The sequence below is a fragment of the Canis aureus genome, chromosome 9 (genome assembly GCF_053574225.1).
Source record: "Canis aureus isolate CA01 chromosome 9, VMU_Caureus_v.1.0, whole genome shotgun sequence".
Classification (NCBI taxonomy): Eukaryota; Metazoa; Chordata; class Mammalia; order Carnivora; family Canidae; genus Canis; species Canis aureus.
In genome coordinates this window covers 42,728,851-42,748,974 of record NC_135619.1, presented here as the reverse complement: position 1 = coordinate 42,748,974, position 20,124 = coordinate 42,728,851, and the positions used below count along the sequence as shown (strand labels likewise).

The following is a 20,124-nucleotide window of genomic DNA, read 5'->3' as shown; positions in this document are numbered from 1 at the left end:
CAGAGGGAGAAGCAGGCTCCTCGTAGGGAGCCCGATGCGGAACTCAATCCCAGGACCCCAGGATCACAACCTGAGCTAAAGGCAGACACCCAACCACTGAGCCACCCAGGTGTCCCTAGAAGTTGAATCCTTTTAACTACCTTTTCTCACTTAAATCATGAACATCTTTCTAGATAAATGTATTCATTTTTAAAAAGACATTATTTATTTATTTATTTGAGAGAAAGAGAGAGCATGAGCAGAGAAGAGGGACAGGAAGAGGGAGACCCCAGACCCCAGATCATGACCTGAACCAAAGGCAGATGCTTAACTAATGGAGCCACTCAGGTGCCTCGTGTGCATTTTTATCAACAAATACATAGTTCATAGGTGTACATTTTTATTAAAGTATAATTGATATATACCATTGTATACTTTCAGGTGTACAACACAGTGATTTGCTATTTGTATATACTACAAAATGTTCACTGCAAGGAAGTTAATATCTGTTAACTTAAATTTTTAAATGGCTGCAGAGTATTTCACTATATGTACTGCACCATATTTTAATTAAGCTTCAAACACACTTTAACACATTCTTACTGTGGATATTTAGGGTGTGTCCAGGTGTTCACTGTGAAAGCCCTTTAATGGGGTCCTCTTCCTATCTGATGTTGCCACGAGAGCTACTCTGACACTCCCTCAGCAAACCCTTACCTATGCAACAACCTAGAAAACACTCAAAATTTATGCTGACCCAAGTGTGACTGAGGTCTTCCTCTTCAGGAACTACAACCCCCTCCGGGGCACACCTATACTTCCCTGTCTGAATCCTCCATTTCTCTTTTTCTTCTCTCATCTCCGACTTTCCCATTCTCCCCAGTGTACATCCTAATCGTGTATGTGTGGGGGAGAAACTTCCCAAACAATCCACAACCCCCAACTGGTATTTCAAAAACACATGGGCCTTTGACAATTAAATTCCTGTTATTGCAGAAACTGTGTCCAATTCTACTTCCAGAGCTAGAAGCAACTAGGCTTGCAGCAGCAGCATCATGAGGACAATGCATATTTTTCCTCTCCCTCAGAGAGCTTCACGCACATCACAAGGGTTAACTGCCTAATTCTTTATTATCTTCCCTATCCACAGTCATCACAAGACACCCTGCTCCGGAAGGCAAGAATGAGACGTTATTGTTAAGACAGAATGAATGAGACAATGTGTGGTTCTGTTCTTCTGACCTGACAATATGACCCGGGCAGGGGCACTGGGACCAGGGCAGGGCACAGGCTGGCCTCCACGGGTCCTTTACATGGTTATTGTTGTGTGCTGCGGGAAAACAAACCTGGCTCATGGGCTTTCCCTTTCTGACTTCTGTCCCTCAGAGCACCAGAAGAGCAGATGAACTCAAGATGCTGCCAAGGGAGTGTGTGCTCTTTCTCTCAGTGAGAACTGGGGCGTTGGATCCAATTCCTGGCTGCCCTTTTCCATCCCAGGTACCCCTAAGATTAGAGTGATGATTAGTTTCTTTTTTAAAATATCATTGTGATGAGCTTCTAAGGATGAGGTGCCATAGCCATTCCCAGAACACCATCTGCACTAGCAGTTTGAGAAGAACCTTAGTTGCTTAGATCTCATAAATCAGAAGTTTAAGAAAATGGTGAGTCAAGGCATTTGCACACCAAGAGTCTAACACATCTAGTACCATCAAGAGCCAAACTGTCCCCAAGGCATTGATGAGGAGGGAGGTCTATAGAGGTGTTTATGGAAGGTGGGGGCATTTTTGTTCATTGGTTTGGCACATGCTTCCCCACAGAAGCTATTCAAATTCATACCGTACTTTCTGGCAAAATCATGTCTCTCAGAATTGATGATGAAGAATTTTCTCAAAGACCAGAGCAAGAGCCAAAAGAAAAGGCCACAGAAGAAACCAGAATCCTTCGTTTGGGAGTTCAAAGTCTTGTTCTACCCACGAGCTCACAATAGGCTTCTGAAGTGGAGGAGTTTCAGGAAGTCACTGGGGTCAAGGGGAGGGCAAGGGTATCTTTGTAGCCTGATGTGTTTTTCACTCAAAATCAATAAAACAGAAACAAAATAAAAAGAACCCCTGACTCAAAATAGGATTTCAAAGAACAGTCCAGATTCCCTGGAGCCGGACTCACTCTGTGGCCACCATCTGGGGGATGGGTTCATCTAGTAGTTCCAAGCTGTGCAGGATCCAGTAGCAGAGCCATGGGCGGCTGGCATCCAGACACTGAGAAAGGCACAGGGGAAAAAACACACCCCTTATTCAGAATCATTCCAAGATGCTGCTGACAAGGCAACATGTGTCGCACCCTGGCAGCCCGGAAAGGGGGAGGAGAGCACCTTATGAACAATAAGTGAATGAAGGACGCTCTGCTTTATGGCCCCAGCTAGCAGCTGAAATGACCATATGTGCAGAAAGGACAATGGGACAAAGTTTACCTTGAACCCTCTGGGTCCTTCCCTGACAAGCACCAAAAGAAGGCCAAGGGGAGGAGCACCCACATGCTAGGAAGTTAACCCATACTATTTTCCCAGTGTAGAACCCAGGAGACCTAGACTCTCAGACAGCGATTTCCTGGATTAACTCATTCATTGATTCAACAGATATTTAGTACCTCCTTGTGTGTGCCAAGCATTGTATTAGATACAGGGGGTACAGTAATGAATAAACATCAGTTCCTACACTTGAGATGCTTGGGATAGAGAATGTATGTGTTCATCTGTAGAGGAAGAGGGCTCTAGATGAATGCATTTAATCATGAGTTACCTTATGGCTTTCTGGGTCAAGATGGCACACAACACACACATATGTGTACCTGAATTATGGTATGTGCTGCAATGGGTAGTAGCAGAGTCCTGAGGGAGCACATGAGGAGCTTCATTCTGCCTAGGGGGCTGGAAAAGCTTCCCAAGGTGACACATGGGCCGCTTTGGATCCTAATTTAACCCATAAACATGTACAGAGCATCCAAGGCAGGCAGGCAGATAGTATTATTGCTCTAGTTTTCCAGATTAAAAGCATATAAATGAGATCCAGAGAGATTAACTTTTTCCAAGTGACAAAAGACCTCAAATGTTAGAGCGGATATAAGAAGCCAGGTTTCTGGACTCTCACTCCAGTGCTCTTTCCATTGGTCCAAGCTACCCTCTTCATTAATGCACTGACTGTCCCCAGCTGTGGCTAGGCTGCCACCTAGAAGCAGTTGGTGTGGATCCTGCCTGCCTGGGTTGGAGTCCCAGCTCCTCTTAGAGCTATGTACTTCTGAGCAAATGACTTAATCCGGCTATATCTGCTTCCTCATCTGTAAAAAATACTGACAGAGTATTTGAGATAAGGCATGGTAAGCTTTTAGTACTCCATTCAACTGTTAGCTGGTATGGTATTAACTGTATCAGGCTCACTATACCCTAACAACTGAGGACTTGTTTCAAGGATTGAAAATTTTGACCCCAAGGCCAATTCTAGCCCATAGACATGTTCTGCTTGTTCCTGGTAGCGCTTTGTTTTTTAAGTAGAATTAGTTGCAACATTTAGGCACTGGGAGATTCACACAGAAATCTGGATTTCTGGCTTAATTTGAAAAAAGAGAGAGACAGAAATCTGGCAAACCTGGTTCTGCATTCCTGGATAGCAATACGTGGCAGGAACAGAGGAAAAGCATGGGGCCTCTAATGTGCTTCAGTCTCCCTCTCAACTGCTCACTTCTCTTATTTTTGCTACCTGCTTGGGTCTAGAGGCATTTCAGTTGGCCAATTCCTACTGTAAATAATCAAATGTAGACATCAAAATAAAAAGCAAATTAAAAGCAGGGCTTAGGCAGGATGACTGGAGCCCTCTGGTTCATATTCATCCTCTGCCTGCTATATTCCCAACACCCTTTCCCCTCCTCCACCACCACTGTCGTCTCCTGAGGCCCTTCTGTGGAACCCCAGGGCTCCAAGGAATGTGATTTAAAATGTACTCTAAGTGTGGGCATTTTCATAGTATTAAATTGTGGAAGTCCTCACTGGGATTTATATACTGATCCTTTGGCCAGCATAGAAATTAGATCGGCTTATAGGGCAAAGGATTAGGGATGGACTGCCTTTATCTAGCTGATCAGGAGTGTCCGGGAGAAAGCACATGAACCCCTCATCATGATCTAATGGTGCAAGAAAGCACCATCCCTTCTAGGGTGCTCTGTCCTTCCAACAGGAGAACAAGACTAGGAGAGACCTGGTTCTGCCCTTGCAGAAGTGGGAGTCCCAGCTCTGCAGGACTGGGCTCCTGCGTACCTGGCTCCTGCCACAGCCATATGGTACAAAGAGTAACTTCGTAGCAGGTCAGGCCCATACATGTTTTACATTCCAAAAGAAAAAAGGAGGGCCGTCTGGATGATCATCTGGTTGAGTTCCTGGGCAGCGTACTTACCTCATAGGCATCTGTCAGCTGTCGAAGACCTCTTTTCAGATAATGGAAGTGCTTCTCCCTTTGCAAAATCAGCCTGGAAAGACAAAGAGCTTGAAAACCTAGTCTTATACTTCTGCTTCCACCCCACTACAGAACATGTGTGTGTACAAGCACATGCTCTCTGCTTCAGGACATCTTCCCCATGGTCACCAAGTAGATAACCAGCATCTGCGGTAGCTCAAGGGCAACAAAGCCAGACAGAAGAGGTCAGCACCTGAATGTCCCTAACATGTCTGAAAACCTGCTGGCCAATGTTTTGGGTGAGTTCCTCTCCTTCATGGTAGGTGACTTTGGGCTAAGTGAAAAGCCACAAGGAACACACATTGCCAGGCAATGAACAAACCATACAGAAAGCTCTTCCAGGGTCTAACTGTGAACAGATATTCTGTGGCTCCCCATCCTGGGACCAATTCCAATGTGAGCCTTACCACTTTGGTTAGCCTCAGTCATTTCAGTCATTTCTTCTGGGGTCACTTCTCCGAGGTGGGTAGTTTGCACCCTACCTGCTCCTCAGTTGTGCACCTATCACTCCCTCCGTGAAATTCCACTTCCTATGTGCTGACCCACTGCCCTGGCCAGAGGATCCTACTTGTATACTGTAGCCAGCTCGTCTCCTTGGCACTGATGTCAGTAATTCTGGCTGTGAGATGGGGTGTGGCTCCCACAGCCCCCCGTGTAGGCAGGGCAGAAGGACAGCGGCCGCCCTTTTTTGCCTGACCTCACAGCAGAGGCCTATGTGGTTATGGGAGGAAGGGAGAAAGAACAGAATGCCAACACAGTCTTTGTGCTCACTAATCACACAAGTTAAAAAAGAACCACTCTCTATTCTAGGTCATCAATTCAAAAACCGTTTCTTGAACCCCTACTGTATTTTGCCCAGAGTAAGATTATGAATGTAGCCTTTACCTCAAAAAGTCTCCCAGTATGAGTAGCAACAATATGAGAAACAAATGGGTAGGTTTCATAGAGGAAACTCACATAAAATACTACCAAGGCTCTAAGTGGAAAGGCTGGGGACATCTCATTAAGAAAGGAATGATCAGGGCAGCTCAGGTGGCTCAGCTGTTTGGCGCTGCCTTCAGCCCAGGGCCTGATCCTGGAGACCTGGGATCGAGTCTCGTGTTGGGCTCCCTGCATGGAGCCTGCTTCTGCCTCTGCCTGTGTCTCTGACTCTCTCTCTCTCTCTGTGTCTCTCATGAATGAATAAATAAATAAAATCTTAAAAAAAAAAGAAAGAAAAGAAAGAAAGAAAGAAAGAAAAAGAAAGAAAGAAAGAAAGAAAGAAAGAAAGAAAGAAAGAAAGAAAGAAAGAAAGAAAGAATTGATCAGGAAAGGCTGTGTGGAAGCAGGAGAATACCAGGTGGGTGGCACCAGTAGAGGGAGAAAATGTTTACAGGTAGAGATGGTGAGGAGGTGGGGAGATTGTAGCCAGAAGGAACAGAAACGAAAAGGTTCAGACCAGTGCCGTCCAAAAGAACCTTCAGAGATGATCAAAATGGATCTGTGCTGCCCAAAAGACAGCCACTGGGCATGTGTGGTTACTGAGCATTTGAAATGTGTTAGTGTGACTGAGCAACTGAATTTCAAATTTTACTTTTTTAAAATTAAGTTTAAATAGCTGCAGGAGGCAATGGTGACTGTATACACAGTGCAGGTATAAAGTGTGCAAGAGGTGTGGAGTATCTGGCCTGAATATTAGGAATGAAAGAAGAGTGGTCAAAAAGGCAACTTAAGCCCTTTTATAGGGATCTGGGATGCCAGCTGAGGAATTTCAACTCCATTTAGTAGGCAAAAGTAGTCTCTAAAGGTTGTTGTTGTTGGTTTTTTTCAAATAACCTGTTTTTTTAAATCTTTTCATTGAAGTATAGTTGACACACAATGTTAACATTAGTTTCAACCTAGTAATTCAACAAATTTATGCATTAAGCTCTGCTTACTCCAAGTGTAGCTACCATCTGTCATCATACAACAGGATTACAGTACCATTGATAATATTCCCTATGCTGTGCTTTATTCATTCCAAAACTAGAAGCCTGCATCTCCCACTTCCCTTCATCCATTTTGCCTTTTCCTCTACCCTTCCCCTCTGCAACTACCAGTTTGTTCTGTGTATTTATGGGTCTGTTTCTGCTTTTTGTTTGTTCATTTGTTTTTTAGATTCTATACAAGAGAAATCATATGGTATTTGTCTTTCTCTGACTTATTTTACTTCACATAATGTCCTCTAGGTCTACCCATGTTGTTGCAAATGGCAAGATCTCATTCTTTCTTATGCTTGAGTAATATTTCATTGTCTATATATACCACATCTTTGTCCATTCATCTATTGATGTACACTTAGTTTGCTTCCATATATTGGCTATTGTAAATAATGTGGCAATAAACACAGGGGTGCATGTATCTTTTCGAATTAGTGTTTTTATTGTCTTTGGGTAAATACTCGGCAGTGGAACTACTGAATCATACAGAACTTCTATTTTTAATTTTTTAAAGAACCTCCATACTGTATTGCACAATGGCTGCAACAGTATGCATTCCTACCAACAGTGCATGAGGGTTTTATTACTTGTCTTTTTGATTCTAGACATTCTAATGGGTGTAAGGTGAAATTCTGAAGGTTTTGAGCTGAGAAAAAAATGACCAAAACTATGCTTTAGAAAAATTATCTGGCAGCAGCATATTCAATACGTATTTACAAACTGGACCAAGCGAAAGCTCTAAGTGTGGAGAGAGGTGAGGTGGGAAGACTGGGTAAGGCGGTGCTCAGAGTCACCAGGGCAGAAGTACTGAGAGTACGTAGGGCTCAAATCAGCGTGGTGACCCATGGGCAGGTGGGCTGTATGGCAGGGAAGTGTATTTGGTGAGGATGTCAGTTGTACTGTTGAAAACACATGTCAGACTCAGGAGAGGGCTCCAAGTGACACAGAAAGACCACAAGTCATTTATCAGCACACAGGTGACAGATGAAGCTGCAGGAATAGAGGACAAAGCAGAGAGAAAAGTCTGAATGCTGAACTGGGGGAAGACCCATCCTTAAGGGCTTAGAGGAGAGAATTAAAGAAAGTCGTAGAAGTAGGAGGATGAGAAAGGCAATGTTGTGTGACAAGCACAATAGAAGAGAACTCCATGGAGGTATTTACAGTCTTAAACGCTATAGCAAGACAAAAAGAGAACAAATGACAAAGTGGCTGGTGACCTTCAAGAGAGTTCAGGGAGCAATAAGGGCTCATTCCAGATGATAAAGGAGAAGAGAAGGCCAGACACAATTTCTCTTTCAAAGAGATCCAAGGGTCAGTACTCTGAGTGCCTACTCTGTGCAGGCTGAGTGCCCCCAGTGGAGTGGATGCTGACTCTGCTCCCTAGAGCTACAGCCCAGACGTGGACACAGACAAGTTAATGGCAGGTATGGCCTCAGCAGAGAGAGAAGTGTAGTGGGCTCCGGCAGCACACGCAAAGGCATGGAGGACCAGAACAAACTACCCAAAGGGCACAGCATTGCATCAAGGGATGGAGGAGACCCAAAGGACATGAGTTAGCCAACCAGAAAGAAGGGGATGGGGCAGGTGTTTTGGGCAGGAAGCAACGCTGCATGTTTGTGTAGGTTGAGTTCAGCCAGAACAGAAGCACAAGGTAGAGAGCCGTGAGAAATCAGACTGCAGAGGTATAGAGGCATCAGATCATACCGCACTTGTAAATGCATCAGGAGCACTGTGCTACCAACATCAGATGACCCTTGGAAAGTCTATGCTCAGTAAAAGAGGCTGTCACAGAAAGACCACATATTGTATGATTCCACTTATATGAAATGTCTGGAAGAGGCAAACAAACCCACAGAGACAGAGTAGCTGAAGCTGGTGCCAGGGGCTGGGCAGGAATGGAGGAATGGGAGGGTGATGGCTAAAGGGGACAAGGTTTCCCTGTGCAGTGACGAAAAAGCTCTAAAATTAACTGTGGTGATGGCTGCATAACTCTGTCCATGTACTAAAAACCACTGTATTGTACACTTAAATGGGTGAATTGTATGATATCTGAATTGTATCTCAAAGCTCTTACCAAAAAAAAAAAGGGGGGGGGAAGTAAAAAAAATTTTTACGGGAGTCACTGAAGTATTTTAGGCATAGGAAAGACATGGACAGATCTGCATTTTCTAGATCCCAGGAGCTGCAGCATGCTGAATAGATTGGGGTGTGGATAAGACTAATAGCAGGAAACCAAACCCACAATCTAAGAATGTCTGTGAGGTATGTGAGGGAAGAAAGACAACAGACTGGCAGCCCGAGGAGGGACTGGAGATGGGAGTAGGGGAAGGCAGGTAGTTCAGCCAGAGGAGAGGTTAAAAAAATGTTTGAGAGCAAAGATGCTGAAAATGCAAGATCCCAGAGGAAATCCACCAAAGATGGTCCTCAAAGAAGAGGCAGGAGGGTTGGGGTAGAGAGTTCAGTAGGGGGGATGAGTCTGGCAATAAGGATGGATGCTCCATTCTCAAAGATTGAAATAATGAAAGGAAGTATGAAGTTAGACAAACACAGGACTTGGAGGTGGGGAAGAAGAAAACTCATGTGAGACTGCTTGGAGTTTCTCAGGAGTTAGGGGAGAAGACTGGTCACTGGGGTGAGTGTGTTCAGGAGTCTACAAGAGATGAGTAAGGGGAGACAGCAGTAGTTAAGGCCCAGATAAAGCTTGTAATATAACTTCTGCTGAAGCCACTCAGCAGGCAATGTCACATGACTTCTTCTTGGAAATCTTACTGGACCCTGGGCAGAAGCAGGGTTAGGGATGCCATGGTAAGGACTGGGAGGATGGGAAGAGCAGAAAAGCGAATGAGACCAGGGAACTGGTGACAGCCCATAAACCATGCTGGCACAGGCTGAGAAGCAGAGAGTGGCCAGGACATGAGTGCAGATGAGGAGAACCAGGAGGGTCCATGAGACCATCAAAGAGGGCAGGCTGAGAAACCCAAGCCAGGTGAGGGCAAGTACAGAATCTGGAGGCAGATGTCCTGACTTCTAACTCGGACAGGACCCATTCACAGTGTGCGTTTTCATAGGTCAATTCTTTTCCATCAAAGAAACAGTCATCGAAGGAATTTGAATACACCAAATACTTTGAGATGCTAAGCCATAGAGCAAAGAAGGGAAAACAAAAGAGAACACCAAGTCACCTTATTTGGAAATGTGAGGAAAAAAAAAAAAAAAGGAAAGGCAGGTAAGGGTGTAAATAAGATTTTGTGATCCTAAGTACAATGCGAGCAAAAGAGACCAGGTAAGACAAGGGGTGCACTTATTGCAATGAGCTGGTCAGTCGGCCTCTCTACTCTGCTGCCCTGTCCCTCTGAGGAGAGCTCATGCCTGTAGCCTTGACATCTGTGCCCCACACAGAGCAGCCTCTCAACATCTATTAGTCACATGAACAGAAGAAAGAATAAAAGAACAAACACAAGGCCAGTTTCTGAAGGCCTGACAAGACTGTTCTCCCTGGATACATGTCCCTTCAATTTAAATGAATGGCAAACCTCCAGGGGAGCTCAGGTTCACTCCAGGAGGGCAAGGAGAGGGGTGACTAGACTGGCTCAGGGGTCTGCTCCACCAGCCCTCAGGCGTGCTCATGCCCTCCACACTGAGGAGAGCCGCCTGCCGCAGGCTGACCCTTCCTATGGGACTGAGAATTCTGAGGGCCCAATTACGCACCTAAGCAAACCCTTCCTCTAGCTGGGAAAATAGAAGCAAGAAACCCAGAGAAGAAACCTTTTCCTAATCTTCTCAGGACTCCTCTCTCTGAACAAGCAAGGGGCTTTTTAGTCAGTACAAAGTAAAAGAGCTCAGAAGCAAATGCTTTTCTGCCTTGGGGGGTTAAAAGATCCCTGCTGCCTCTGCCCAGAAACACCTAACCTGAGGCGGCCCCCGCCACCTCTGATGCAGCTCCGGGTTGGTCCATATGGTAGGCTCCCCCACAGCGCCCTCCCAGCTGAGCCTCACTCACAGCCAGGCCCTAGCAGCCCTGCCGGCAGGAAACTGATGAATTCCTCTAACTAGTGTTGCCTGAAGACTAGTCACAAGCAGAAGAGAAATTCTCTGCAGAGACCATCTCCACAAAGGAAACTATTCTTTCATTTTTGCCCACTTAATCATAAACACACACACACGCGCTAATGCTGCTGTGCATGGGTTATTCTAAAATCTTGTAAAAGGTTTCTTTGTTTATGTAGAGCTTCAAGGGCTTTTATGCTGACTGAACTTTAACTTCTCTGAGGCTTATGATTCTTTTAAATTGAAGGGACATATATCCAGAGTCTTTTGGTCAGCCAGAAAGGGTACTGAAATCGTATTGATATGGACTGAACTGTGTCCCCCAAAATTCATACCTTCAATCCCTAACCCCCAGTGTGACTGTATTTGGAGACAAGAGTCTTTTTTTTTTTTTCATTTTTTATTATTTTTTTATTTTTGGAGACAGTCTTTAAAGAGGTATTTAAGGTTAAATAAGATCTGGTGACCTTATAAGAAAAGGAAGAGACACCAGGGAGGAGTACATACAGGAAAGGCCATGTGAGGACACAATGAAGAGGCAGCTATTTGCAAGCCAAGGAGAGAGACCTCAGGAGAAACTGACCCTGCTGCCATCTTGATCTTGAACTTCCAGCCTCCAATACTGTGAGAAAGTAAATTTCTTTTGCTTAAGTCGCCTAGTCTGTGATATTTTGTTGTAGTAGCCCTAACAAACTAATACCCTTACTATTCTCTTATTCTCAATTCACTTCTGTCCAAAAATCTTTTCTGTGTAAGGAGTTAAAATAGAAAAGCTAGAGCTCTTTCCCTTTTCTTCCTGAACAATTCAGCCCTAAAAGCCATGCCATTAGGTAAAGCAGAATAAACAGGCTCTGTGGGGCAGTGGAGCGGGGAATGCAAGGTGTCAGTGCTCAAGTGGATGGCAATTTGTTGTAGCAGCCAGAATAGACTAAGACACATTCCCTGATTTCCCAACCTAAATTACATCCTCCCTGTTATTCTCTCAGAGCATCCCATTCACTTCCTTGACATTTATCCCAGTGGTAACCATGTCTTTGCCTTTGTTTAATAACTACCTCCCCCTTGAAACTAAGAACCCAGTAGGCTGAACCCTGGGTCAGCCTTGATCACCCTGCTTCCCAAGAGGAAAATGATATGTGAGTATGTGTGTGTGTGTGAGAGAGAAAGAGAGAGAGAGAAAGGGAGAGAGAGAGAATGTTTAGTTTATGCATCTCGGATTTCTTACTAAAGCTAATGTAATAAATGGAATGGGTAAATTCCTAAGTGTGTGGAACAGTGAGAATAACCACAGGGAAGGAAAAATTAACTCTCATGGGAAAGCAAGCTACTGACAAAACTGTTAAAAGCATGGCCAAAAAGCTCCTTAGGAGGGACTATCCCACTCCAGGATAGGATGCAGGTTTCATGGTCGTAGAGAGGGAAACCATTTCTGGAATGGGGAATAATTGTAGAAGGTACAGACATTCAGCTTCAGCCTTGAATTTCAGCTAAATCTGATAATTGGCCCTGCACTGGCAGGTTCAACAGGCAAATGCCTCCCTCAGCATCATTCCTGGCATCCCCAGACCTGTGTGTGGTCAATGGTCCTATCACACTGTATCATAACCTCAAAATCAAATATACCATGTCATTTAGATTTATTGCTAACATCTGGATATCCACTTTAGCTAAAAATGAAGGTTTGTTGCTCCATTATGTCAGACTTTTAAAATTTGACTTCTAAAATGTTAAATAATTTGACTTCTAAAATGTTAAATACTTAAATTGTGATAATAATTTAAAATATTCCTAAATTTTCAGGTTTATTCTTCTATCATCGGAGTCTGTTCTATGATGGTGATGTTTGGCTTGGGCCTTATATTCATATGTTGATCTATAATAGCCATTCATTTAGCCATTCTGCTAAAATGTGTAATATCTCTAATACTAATTAGCATGCTGTGATACGATGAGATGCTTATTAGCATTCTTCAAAACACTCATTTTCATAGGCAACAATGATAAAATGGGAAATGTCAGGTTCCTGAAACAAACCCAGAGCCCTGATAGATGCCACTTCCAGAAGGATCCAAACCCAAGTGGAACATTTTTGTTTTCTACCCACACCTGACCTTAGACCAATGAATTCAGGGGATTTAATTATTTTATTGTCCTCTACCACCACTCCCAAAATTCCACTTCTCCCTCCCAAACTATATAACCTCCCATTCTCCCTCACATTTCAGTAAGAATAAAAGAAAAGTCCAAGGGTCTATTCTGATGATGGGTGAGAAGGAATGTCAAATGATCAAAGATCCCTTTGGAAACATAGGGAACATGTGTCCACAGAGCCTCAGACAGCAGACGGTGACTCAGAGCCCAATCAGATGAGTCACTGGGGATGCATCTGCTAGACACAAAGCCCCTCCTAAAGCAATCACACCCCTCACCACTACCAAGTCCTGCCACCTCTGGAGAAGCCTCACCTTTACCGAGCACGGTTGGTGTCCACCTGCCCCCCTCAGTTGTTGCTTCACTTATTTGCAAAAACACTCTGCTTTAACTTTAGCATAAATATCAGATGACTACACATATTTACACATATCTTTTTATTTTTTCCCACTTAATATATCTTGGAGATTATTCTAAGATAAGAACTATGTTCAAATAAAAACTTGGAAGGAAATAAATAAATATTTTTAAAAACCTATTTCTCGTAAAAATGTTATTTAAGTAGTGGTGACATACAGTGCTATGTTAGTTTCAGCCTCGAGCTGTTGAAACAAATAGCTTCATTTCCTAATCTCCAGCTGTGGCTCCTGATGAGCAATAGTTCATTTATTGAGGACTAAGCTTTAAATTAATACAGAGATTCAGTTCAGCAGTCTGGGGCAAGAATCCTCTAGTTAGTTGATATTTTCCTCTTTCCTTCCCCAGGAAAGAAAAATGAAGATGACCTTCCTGCCTGCCTTTCCCTTTTTCCAATTGTTTTCTGCCTTGGCTAATCAGAATTTTCAGAAGAAAATTTCTTTGTTAAGGAAATAGTGGCAAAATATGATGGTGGTAAAAAAGACACAAAGTAAACTCAGGCTAGAACCATGCATCATGTTCCAGTAAGTCAAAGTACCCAGAGCCTGACCAGCCTGGAGTTATTCCATTTGGTCTCTGAAGCAGGGCGCCCATGGCTCAGGCCCCCTGCTTCCCAGCCAGAGTGAGTCAGCCAGCAGCCCTACTGCCCTTTGTTCAGAAGTGGTCAAGGCAAAGTGCTATATCACTGAGAGAAAACCATGATCACACACAGTTTCAGATTCCTAATCCGTTCTGATGGAATATGACACAGGATGATTCTGGAGAAACAACTTGGCACTGGGAGAGACATGCTAACAGGGATGAAAGAACCTCATGAAATCCTAGCGTGATATAAACTAGCAACAAGAAAAAACAAAGGTTCAACCTAAGTAATAAGTTTCTGCTTATAATCCCCTTTTTGGAATTCCTGACACTGAATTGCTTAGAAAACTTCAACTTGCTAAGTGCCAAGAAAAACAAAAGGCACTGTATTTTCTCCCTGGAAACTTCATCTTTGGGAGTGGCTCCATAATTACCAATAAGAGCCGGGCTGGGAGAAGCTCAAACTCGTCCCATCTTCCCAGTCAAATCACAATATACGTCAAAAGAATCCATCCTTTGCCACCCCCTGGACTCTACAACTGTTTCAAAGTGTACTATGACAAGAAAACCTTGAGAATTCTAATCTGAACACCAGAGCAGCAGGTTACAACTGAGCAACAGAAACATAAATGTCCTCTCCCCATCCTCAGACCTCAGAGTTCAGGCCTTGAAGAGTATCCCCGTGTAACACTCGATGGTTCAGTTCGAGAAGAGCACCTCCTCCAAACAGCTTTCCAATAGAGGAAAGAGTTGGGCTCGTGAGCTTACCAGGCAGCCACCAGGTCAAGAAACCCATCTCACAGCCAGACTTATCCCCTGAGGCTGAAGAGGCTCAAGGAGGAACAAAGAAAAGGCTGGCACGGGAGGTGGTGTCTCCTAGGCTGGCACGGGAGGTGGTGTCTCCTAGGCTGGCACAGGAGGTGGTGTCTCCTAGACTCCCTCCAACGCCTAACCACAGCTTACCTTGGAACAAGGTGGTTGAACTTGTAAGAACTGAAGACGTCTTGGATCTTTTCTTCTACTTTTGCCTGGTAAGAATGTAGGAGATGGGAGAGAGAAAACAAATACAGATGAGTCCCCTGTCAACTTATTCTTCCTGTCACCACAAATGCCCATCGGCTACAGTTGCTTGGTGTGGTTTTGTACTTCATGGGACTGTGAGACCGGATTCAGGGGCTCTGTGGGATGACAGGCTCAAGACAAATGAAACAGAGAGAACCATGATGACATTATAAATGACTTCTCCAGTAAACGATCCACATATCTAAACTAATGGCGGTTCCAGGGTGTGGTACACTGGGGAGTTATTTGGGGAGCAGGCAAGGCATTCTGCTTGAGAGAGTCATTCTTGCCTGCTCTATGAAATTGTTTAGGTGTTCACTTAACTGGCCATTCATAAATACAAAATTAATTCCTGCTAAGGATCGTACTTCTTATTGTCAGACTGAAGCATTTAAATACGGACTGAATGGTATTAAAAGTCCCTAAGGGATTTACAAGAACATCAGTTATTGAAACACCAAAGAAATAGCACATCTATCTGGTCATTGATCCTTTGTCACACACAAGACTCCACAGTCCCATAACATGAAGGATCTCAGAGAGTCAGATCACAAAAAAATCCAGATCACCTGTTTTCTCTGAAGACCTACCACAACGTGGTCATACAGTTCAGCTTCTAAAAAGAAAGGATACAGCAATGTAGAAGTGGGTTAGTTAACAGGATACAGGGTTTCTCCTTCACTGGCATCCCTGTTCTTTGTAGTGAGGCACATCCTTGTTGAGATTTCAAGATACCTAATGATGTCCTCTCTGGGAATTTCAAAATGTATTCTCTATTTCTGAATCACCTACTGAACTAGAACATCTAGGCCCTTGACACGTGTGCAAGAATTATTTGTGATGATGAGAGAAGCCATGATGTGAATCATCTAAAATGGCAGCCAATCTAAAATTCAATTACACTCAGTTTCAGGATATACTTTGGTATTTGCCTCTGAACATGAATTTGAGGGATAATCTGGCTAAGAATTCATAATACTTCAAAAAACAGACTGAAGTCACTGTAAGGATCTGACTCAGGAGGAATACGGAAGTTGTCCCAATTCTTCATAATTCTTTTCCTTTCCAGGCTCTCAAGACTAACATAAACCACCAGCCTAAATGGAACACAGACTGCATTTCTCAGTGACGCCTTTCTTAGCTGCATGCTGAAAGGGACAGAAAAATCTATAAGAAACATACGTCAATGAGATCACGCAATAAAGATTTGCCTATAATATACTAAAGAGTTAAGGGAATTGACGAATTCTAAATGGAACAAAACCAAGTGGGAGGAAAATTCACTGCCTTTCCCCAAATACAAATCGATTCAAATCCACATGACTTAATAATATTCCAAGGCTAATAGATGAGCCCATCACCTCCTTAGCATTCTGACACCGAGCATTCTCTTCCTTAGAGAGAAAAGGGTCCAGAAAATAACTCCTTCATGAGGACACCCACCTTCAAGCTCCCCGTCAGACAACATAAGCAGCCAAGTACTAGGTAAAGAAAATGGAGTTTTGCCACTAAAGTAGGATACCTAACAGACATAAAGCAGAAAGTGCTTAAAATATTCCCAATATCATTCCCACTAAAGTAGGATACCTAACAGACATAAAGCAGAAAGTGCTTAAAATATTCCCAATATCATTTCTCTTCATATTTCCTAATCACTTTTCTGCAGAATGAACAAACAATATTCTTTTTTTTTTTTTAATTTTTTTTTATTTATTTATTTATGATAGTCACAGAGAGAGAGAGAGAGGCAGAGACACAGGCAGAGGGAGAAGCAGGCTCCATGCACCGGGAGCCTGATGTGGGATTCGATCCCGGGTCTCCAGGATCGCGCCCTGGGCCAAAGGCAGGCGCCAAACCGCTGCGCCACCCAGGGATCCCTGAACAAACAATATTCTAATGCAGTTAGTAATAGACTCATTGAAAATCTAAGTTATGAATTCTAAAAAACACCTAAGTGTTATGGGTCAGCTGTTCATAAAAATGGACAAATAACAATTCCCTTTATCTAAAGAACTGGTATATTTGTCTAAGAACTTCATTGAGATATCATCCACACACCATTCAATACATCCATTTTTTTTTTTAAGATTCTATTTATTTATCCATGAGAGACACAGAGGGAGAGGCAGAGACATAGGCAGAGAGAGAAACAGGCTCCATGCAGGGAGCCCGATGTGGGACTTGATCCTGTGACCCCAGGATCACACCCTAGGCCGAAGACAGACACTCAACCGCTGAGCTACCCAGGCATCCCCAATACATCCATTTAAAGTGTATGATTTAATGGCTTTTAGTACAGAGTTACGCATCCATCACCACAATCAATATTTAGAACATTTTTACTGCCCCCAAAAGAAATCCTGCACCCCTTAGCAGTCATGCCCAACCCTCCATCCTCTTAGCCCCTGTCAACTACTCATTGACTTTCTATCCTTATAGATTTGCCTAAACCTGGATATTTTATATAAATGTAATCACATGACAGTCCTTTGTGACTATCTTCTTTCACTTGGCATAATGTTTTCAAGTTTTTTCCATGTTGCGTATATACTATCACTTCTTTTTTTTTTAAGATTTTATTTATTTATTTGAGAGGGGAGATAGAACACAAGCAGAGGGAATGGGAGAGGGAGAAGCAGACACCTCGCTGATCAGGAAGCCTGATGTAGGACTTTTTTTTTAAGATTTTCTTTATTTATTCATGAGAGAGAGAGAGAGAGAGAGAGGCACAGACACAGGCAGAGGGAGAAGCAGGCTCCACGCAGGGAGCCTGATGTGGGACTCGATCCTGGGTCTCCAGGATCACACCCTGGGCCGAAAGCAGTCGCCAAACCGCTGAGCCACCCAGGCTGCCCCTGATGTAGGACTTGATCCTAGGGCGCTGAGATCATGACCTGAGCAAAGGTAGATGCTTACCTGACTGAGCCACCCAGGCACCTCACTTCATTTCTTTTTATTGCCAAGTAATATTTCATTTTATGGACACATCACATTTTTTAATCTATTATTCATCAGTTGATGGGCATTTGGGTTGTTCCCATTTTGGGGCTATTATGAATAAAGTTGCTATGAACATTCTTTTTTTTTTTTCATTTGTTTTTACTTAAGTTCGATTTGCCAACATATAGTATAATACCCAGTGCTCATCCATCAAGTGTGCTATGAACATTCTTTTTTTTTTTTTTTTTTTATTTTATTTTTTTAAATTTTTTTTTTAAAGATTTTATTTATTTATTCATGATAGTCACAGAGAGAGAGAGAGAGGCAGAGACACAGGCAGAGGGAGAAGCAGGCTCCATGCAGGGAGCCCGACGTGGGATTTGATCCCGAGTCTCCAGGATCGCGCCCTGGGCCAAAGGCAGGCGCCAAACCGCTGCGCCACCCAGGGATCCCTGAACATTCTTGTATAAGTTTTTAGATGGATATGTTTTCCTTTCTACTTAGGTATAGGTATATATGTAGGGGTGGAACTGCTGGATCATATGGTAACCCTATGTTTAACTCTTTGAGGGACTATCCGACTATTTCCCAAAGCAATCATAGCATTTTACATTCTCACCAGCAATGTATGAGCATTCTAATTTCTTTACATCCTCACCAACACATGCTACTCTCTGTGGTTGTAATTACATCCAACCTCATGGGTGTGAAGCAATATTTCACTGTGGTTTTGACTGCAATTCCCTGATGGTTAATGATGTTAAGCATTTTCTATGGGCTTACTGACCATTTGTATATTTTCTTTAGAGAAATGTCTATTCAGATACTTTGTTCCTTTTTTTTAAATTGGATGGTCTTTTTATTGCTAAATTTTAATAATTTCATATATATTCTAGATACAAGTCCATTATCAGATATATGATTTACAAAAATTTACTTCCATTCTATGGGATGCCTGGGTGGTTCAGTTGGTTGAGCAACTGACTCTTGGTTTCAGCTCAGGTCATGATCTTGGGGTCATGGGATCTAGCCCATGTCGGGCTCCCCACTCAGCAAGGTATCTGCTTGAGACTTTTTCCCTCTGCCCCTCCCCTGGTTCATACTCTCTTTCAAAATGGATGAATGAATCTTTAAAAAAAAAAAAAATTACTCTCATTATGTATGTTGTCTTTAGGAACTGGTATATTTTAGAAAAAGATCACCTTAGAGCACACAGTATGGCTTCTAGAGTACAACTTTAAAACTAATACTTGCCAATAAACCTGCAATTTTTTGACAAATAATAATGGATTAAGATAAAAATTAAAAAGAACTCGTCTGGGGAAAAAAGGAATCAAAGTAATCTCCAAAACATGCAACTTCCTTTTTCGCCTTCCCTTCTCCCCATATAGCCTGCCAAGTGTTATATAAAATCTGAGTAAATTTGTTACTGAGAAGACGCAAGCATTCTTTGCTCCAATTTGTGTAGCAGAAGGAATGGAAAAAACTTAGTTGTATACAAAGGAGTTACCAAAGCAGGTGTGAGACTGCTATCCTTAGAAAGGCTAGCTTGAATGGCTGACCCCTGGCTGGTGTCTAGAAATCAGAATTTGGGGAGGGTCCCCACCATTCCAAGAACTGATGAGTGGCTCACTGTGCCACAACTATAAACAACCTTGTTTATGCTGAACAGCTACTTTTTTCTCAGAGTCTGGAATTTTGAGAAGTGCTAGGCGGAAAGTGCATATGTAACTAACCTCCAGTAAAAACCATGATGACCAAGTCTCTAATGAGCTTCTCTGGTAGACAACATTTTGCATGTTCTCCACTGGGAGAACACTTCTCCCCTGGGAGAAGACTCTTGGAATCTTGTGTCTGGTTTCCTCCAGACCACGCTGTGGGCCTTCCACTTGCTGATTTTGCTTTGTAGCCTCTTGCGGTAATAAATCATAACCATGAGTACAACTATATGCTGAGTTCTCTGAATCCCTGTAGTAAATCAACTAGGGGTGGTCTTGGGGACTTCTAACACATTAGCAGATTTAGAAATTTAACCTTTGGGATAGAATTAAGGGAAGTAGTCATAACAACTGCTTGATATCTATAGGCAAGATCTTTAACAATTTCTTTTTAAAAATTTATCAAAATTCTCACTTTAAATATAGGCAAACTGACATTAAGTATTAAAAAAACAAAGTTACCTCAGTCATAAAAACTCTGAACACTATATAGCTTTCAAATCAGAATTTTTTTAAAAACTCAGCTTCAATACTACAAAGAGATGCTAAACCATGCCCACTTTCCCTGAGCTCTCATTTTATCTTGGATTTCCAGGCTTCCTTTCCATCCCAAAGGAACAGATTATTATATTTTAGTCAATCTTTCCTTTCAGCATGAGAACCTCAATAGGCAAAGCAGTCACCAATGGGGTACAATACAAAGGCTGATTAACAGCCCCATAACAACAGATAACTTTCTTTTACATAAATAGTGAAGGGCCCATAGGTTCA

At 42.9% G+C, this 20,124-nt stretch overlaps 1 protein-coding gene across 2 annotated transcripts in view; it reads right to left on the bottom strand.

Moving 5' to 3' along the window:
* Window positions 1-20,124, bottom strand: part of FNTB (farnesyltransferase, CAAX box, subunit beta) — a 64,973-nt gene that overhangs the window by 34,665 nt on the left and 10,184 nt on the right. For both annotated transcript variants that reach the window (XM_077909630.1, XM_077909629.1), the window contains exons 2-4: window positions 14,597-14,661; window positions 4,419-4,491; window positions 2,143-2,234 (exon numbers count right to left, since the gene is read on the bottom strand). In XM_077909630.1, coding sequence (XP_077765756.1) covers window positions 2,143-2,234; window positions 4,419-4,491; window positions 14,597-14,661 — 230 coding nt within the window. The remainder of the gene's footprint in view (window positions 1-2,142; window positions 2,235-4,418; window positions 4,492-14,596; window positions 14,662-20,124) is intronic.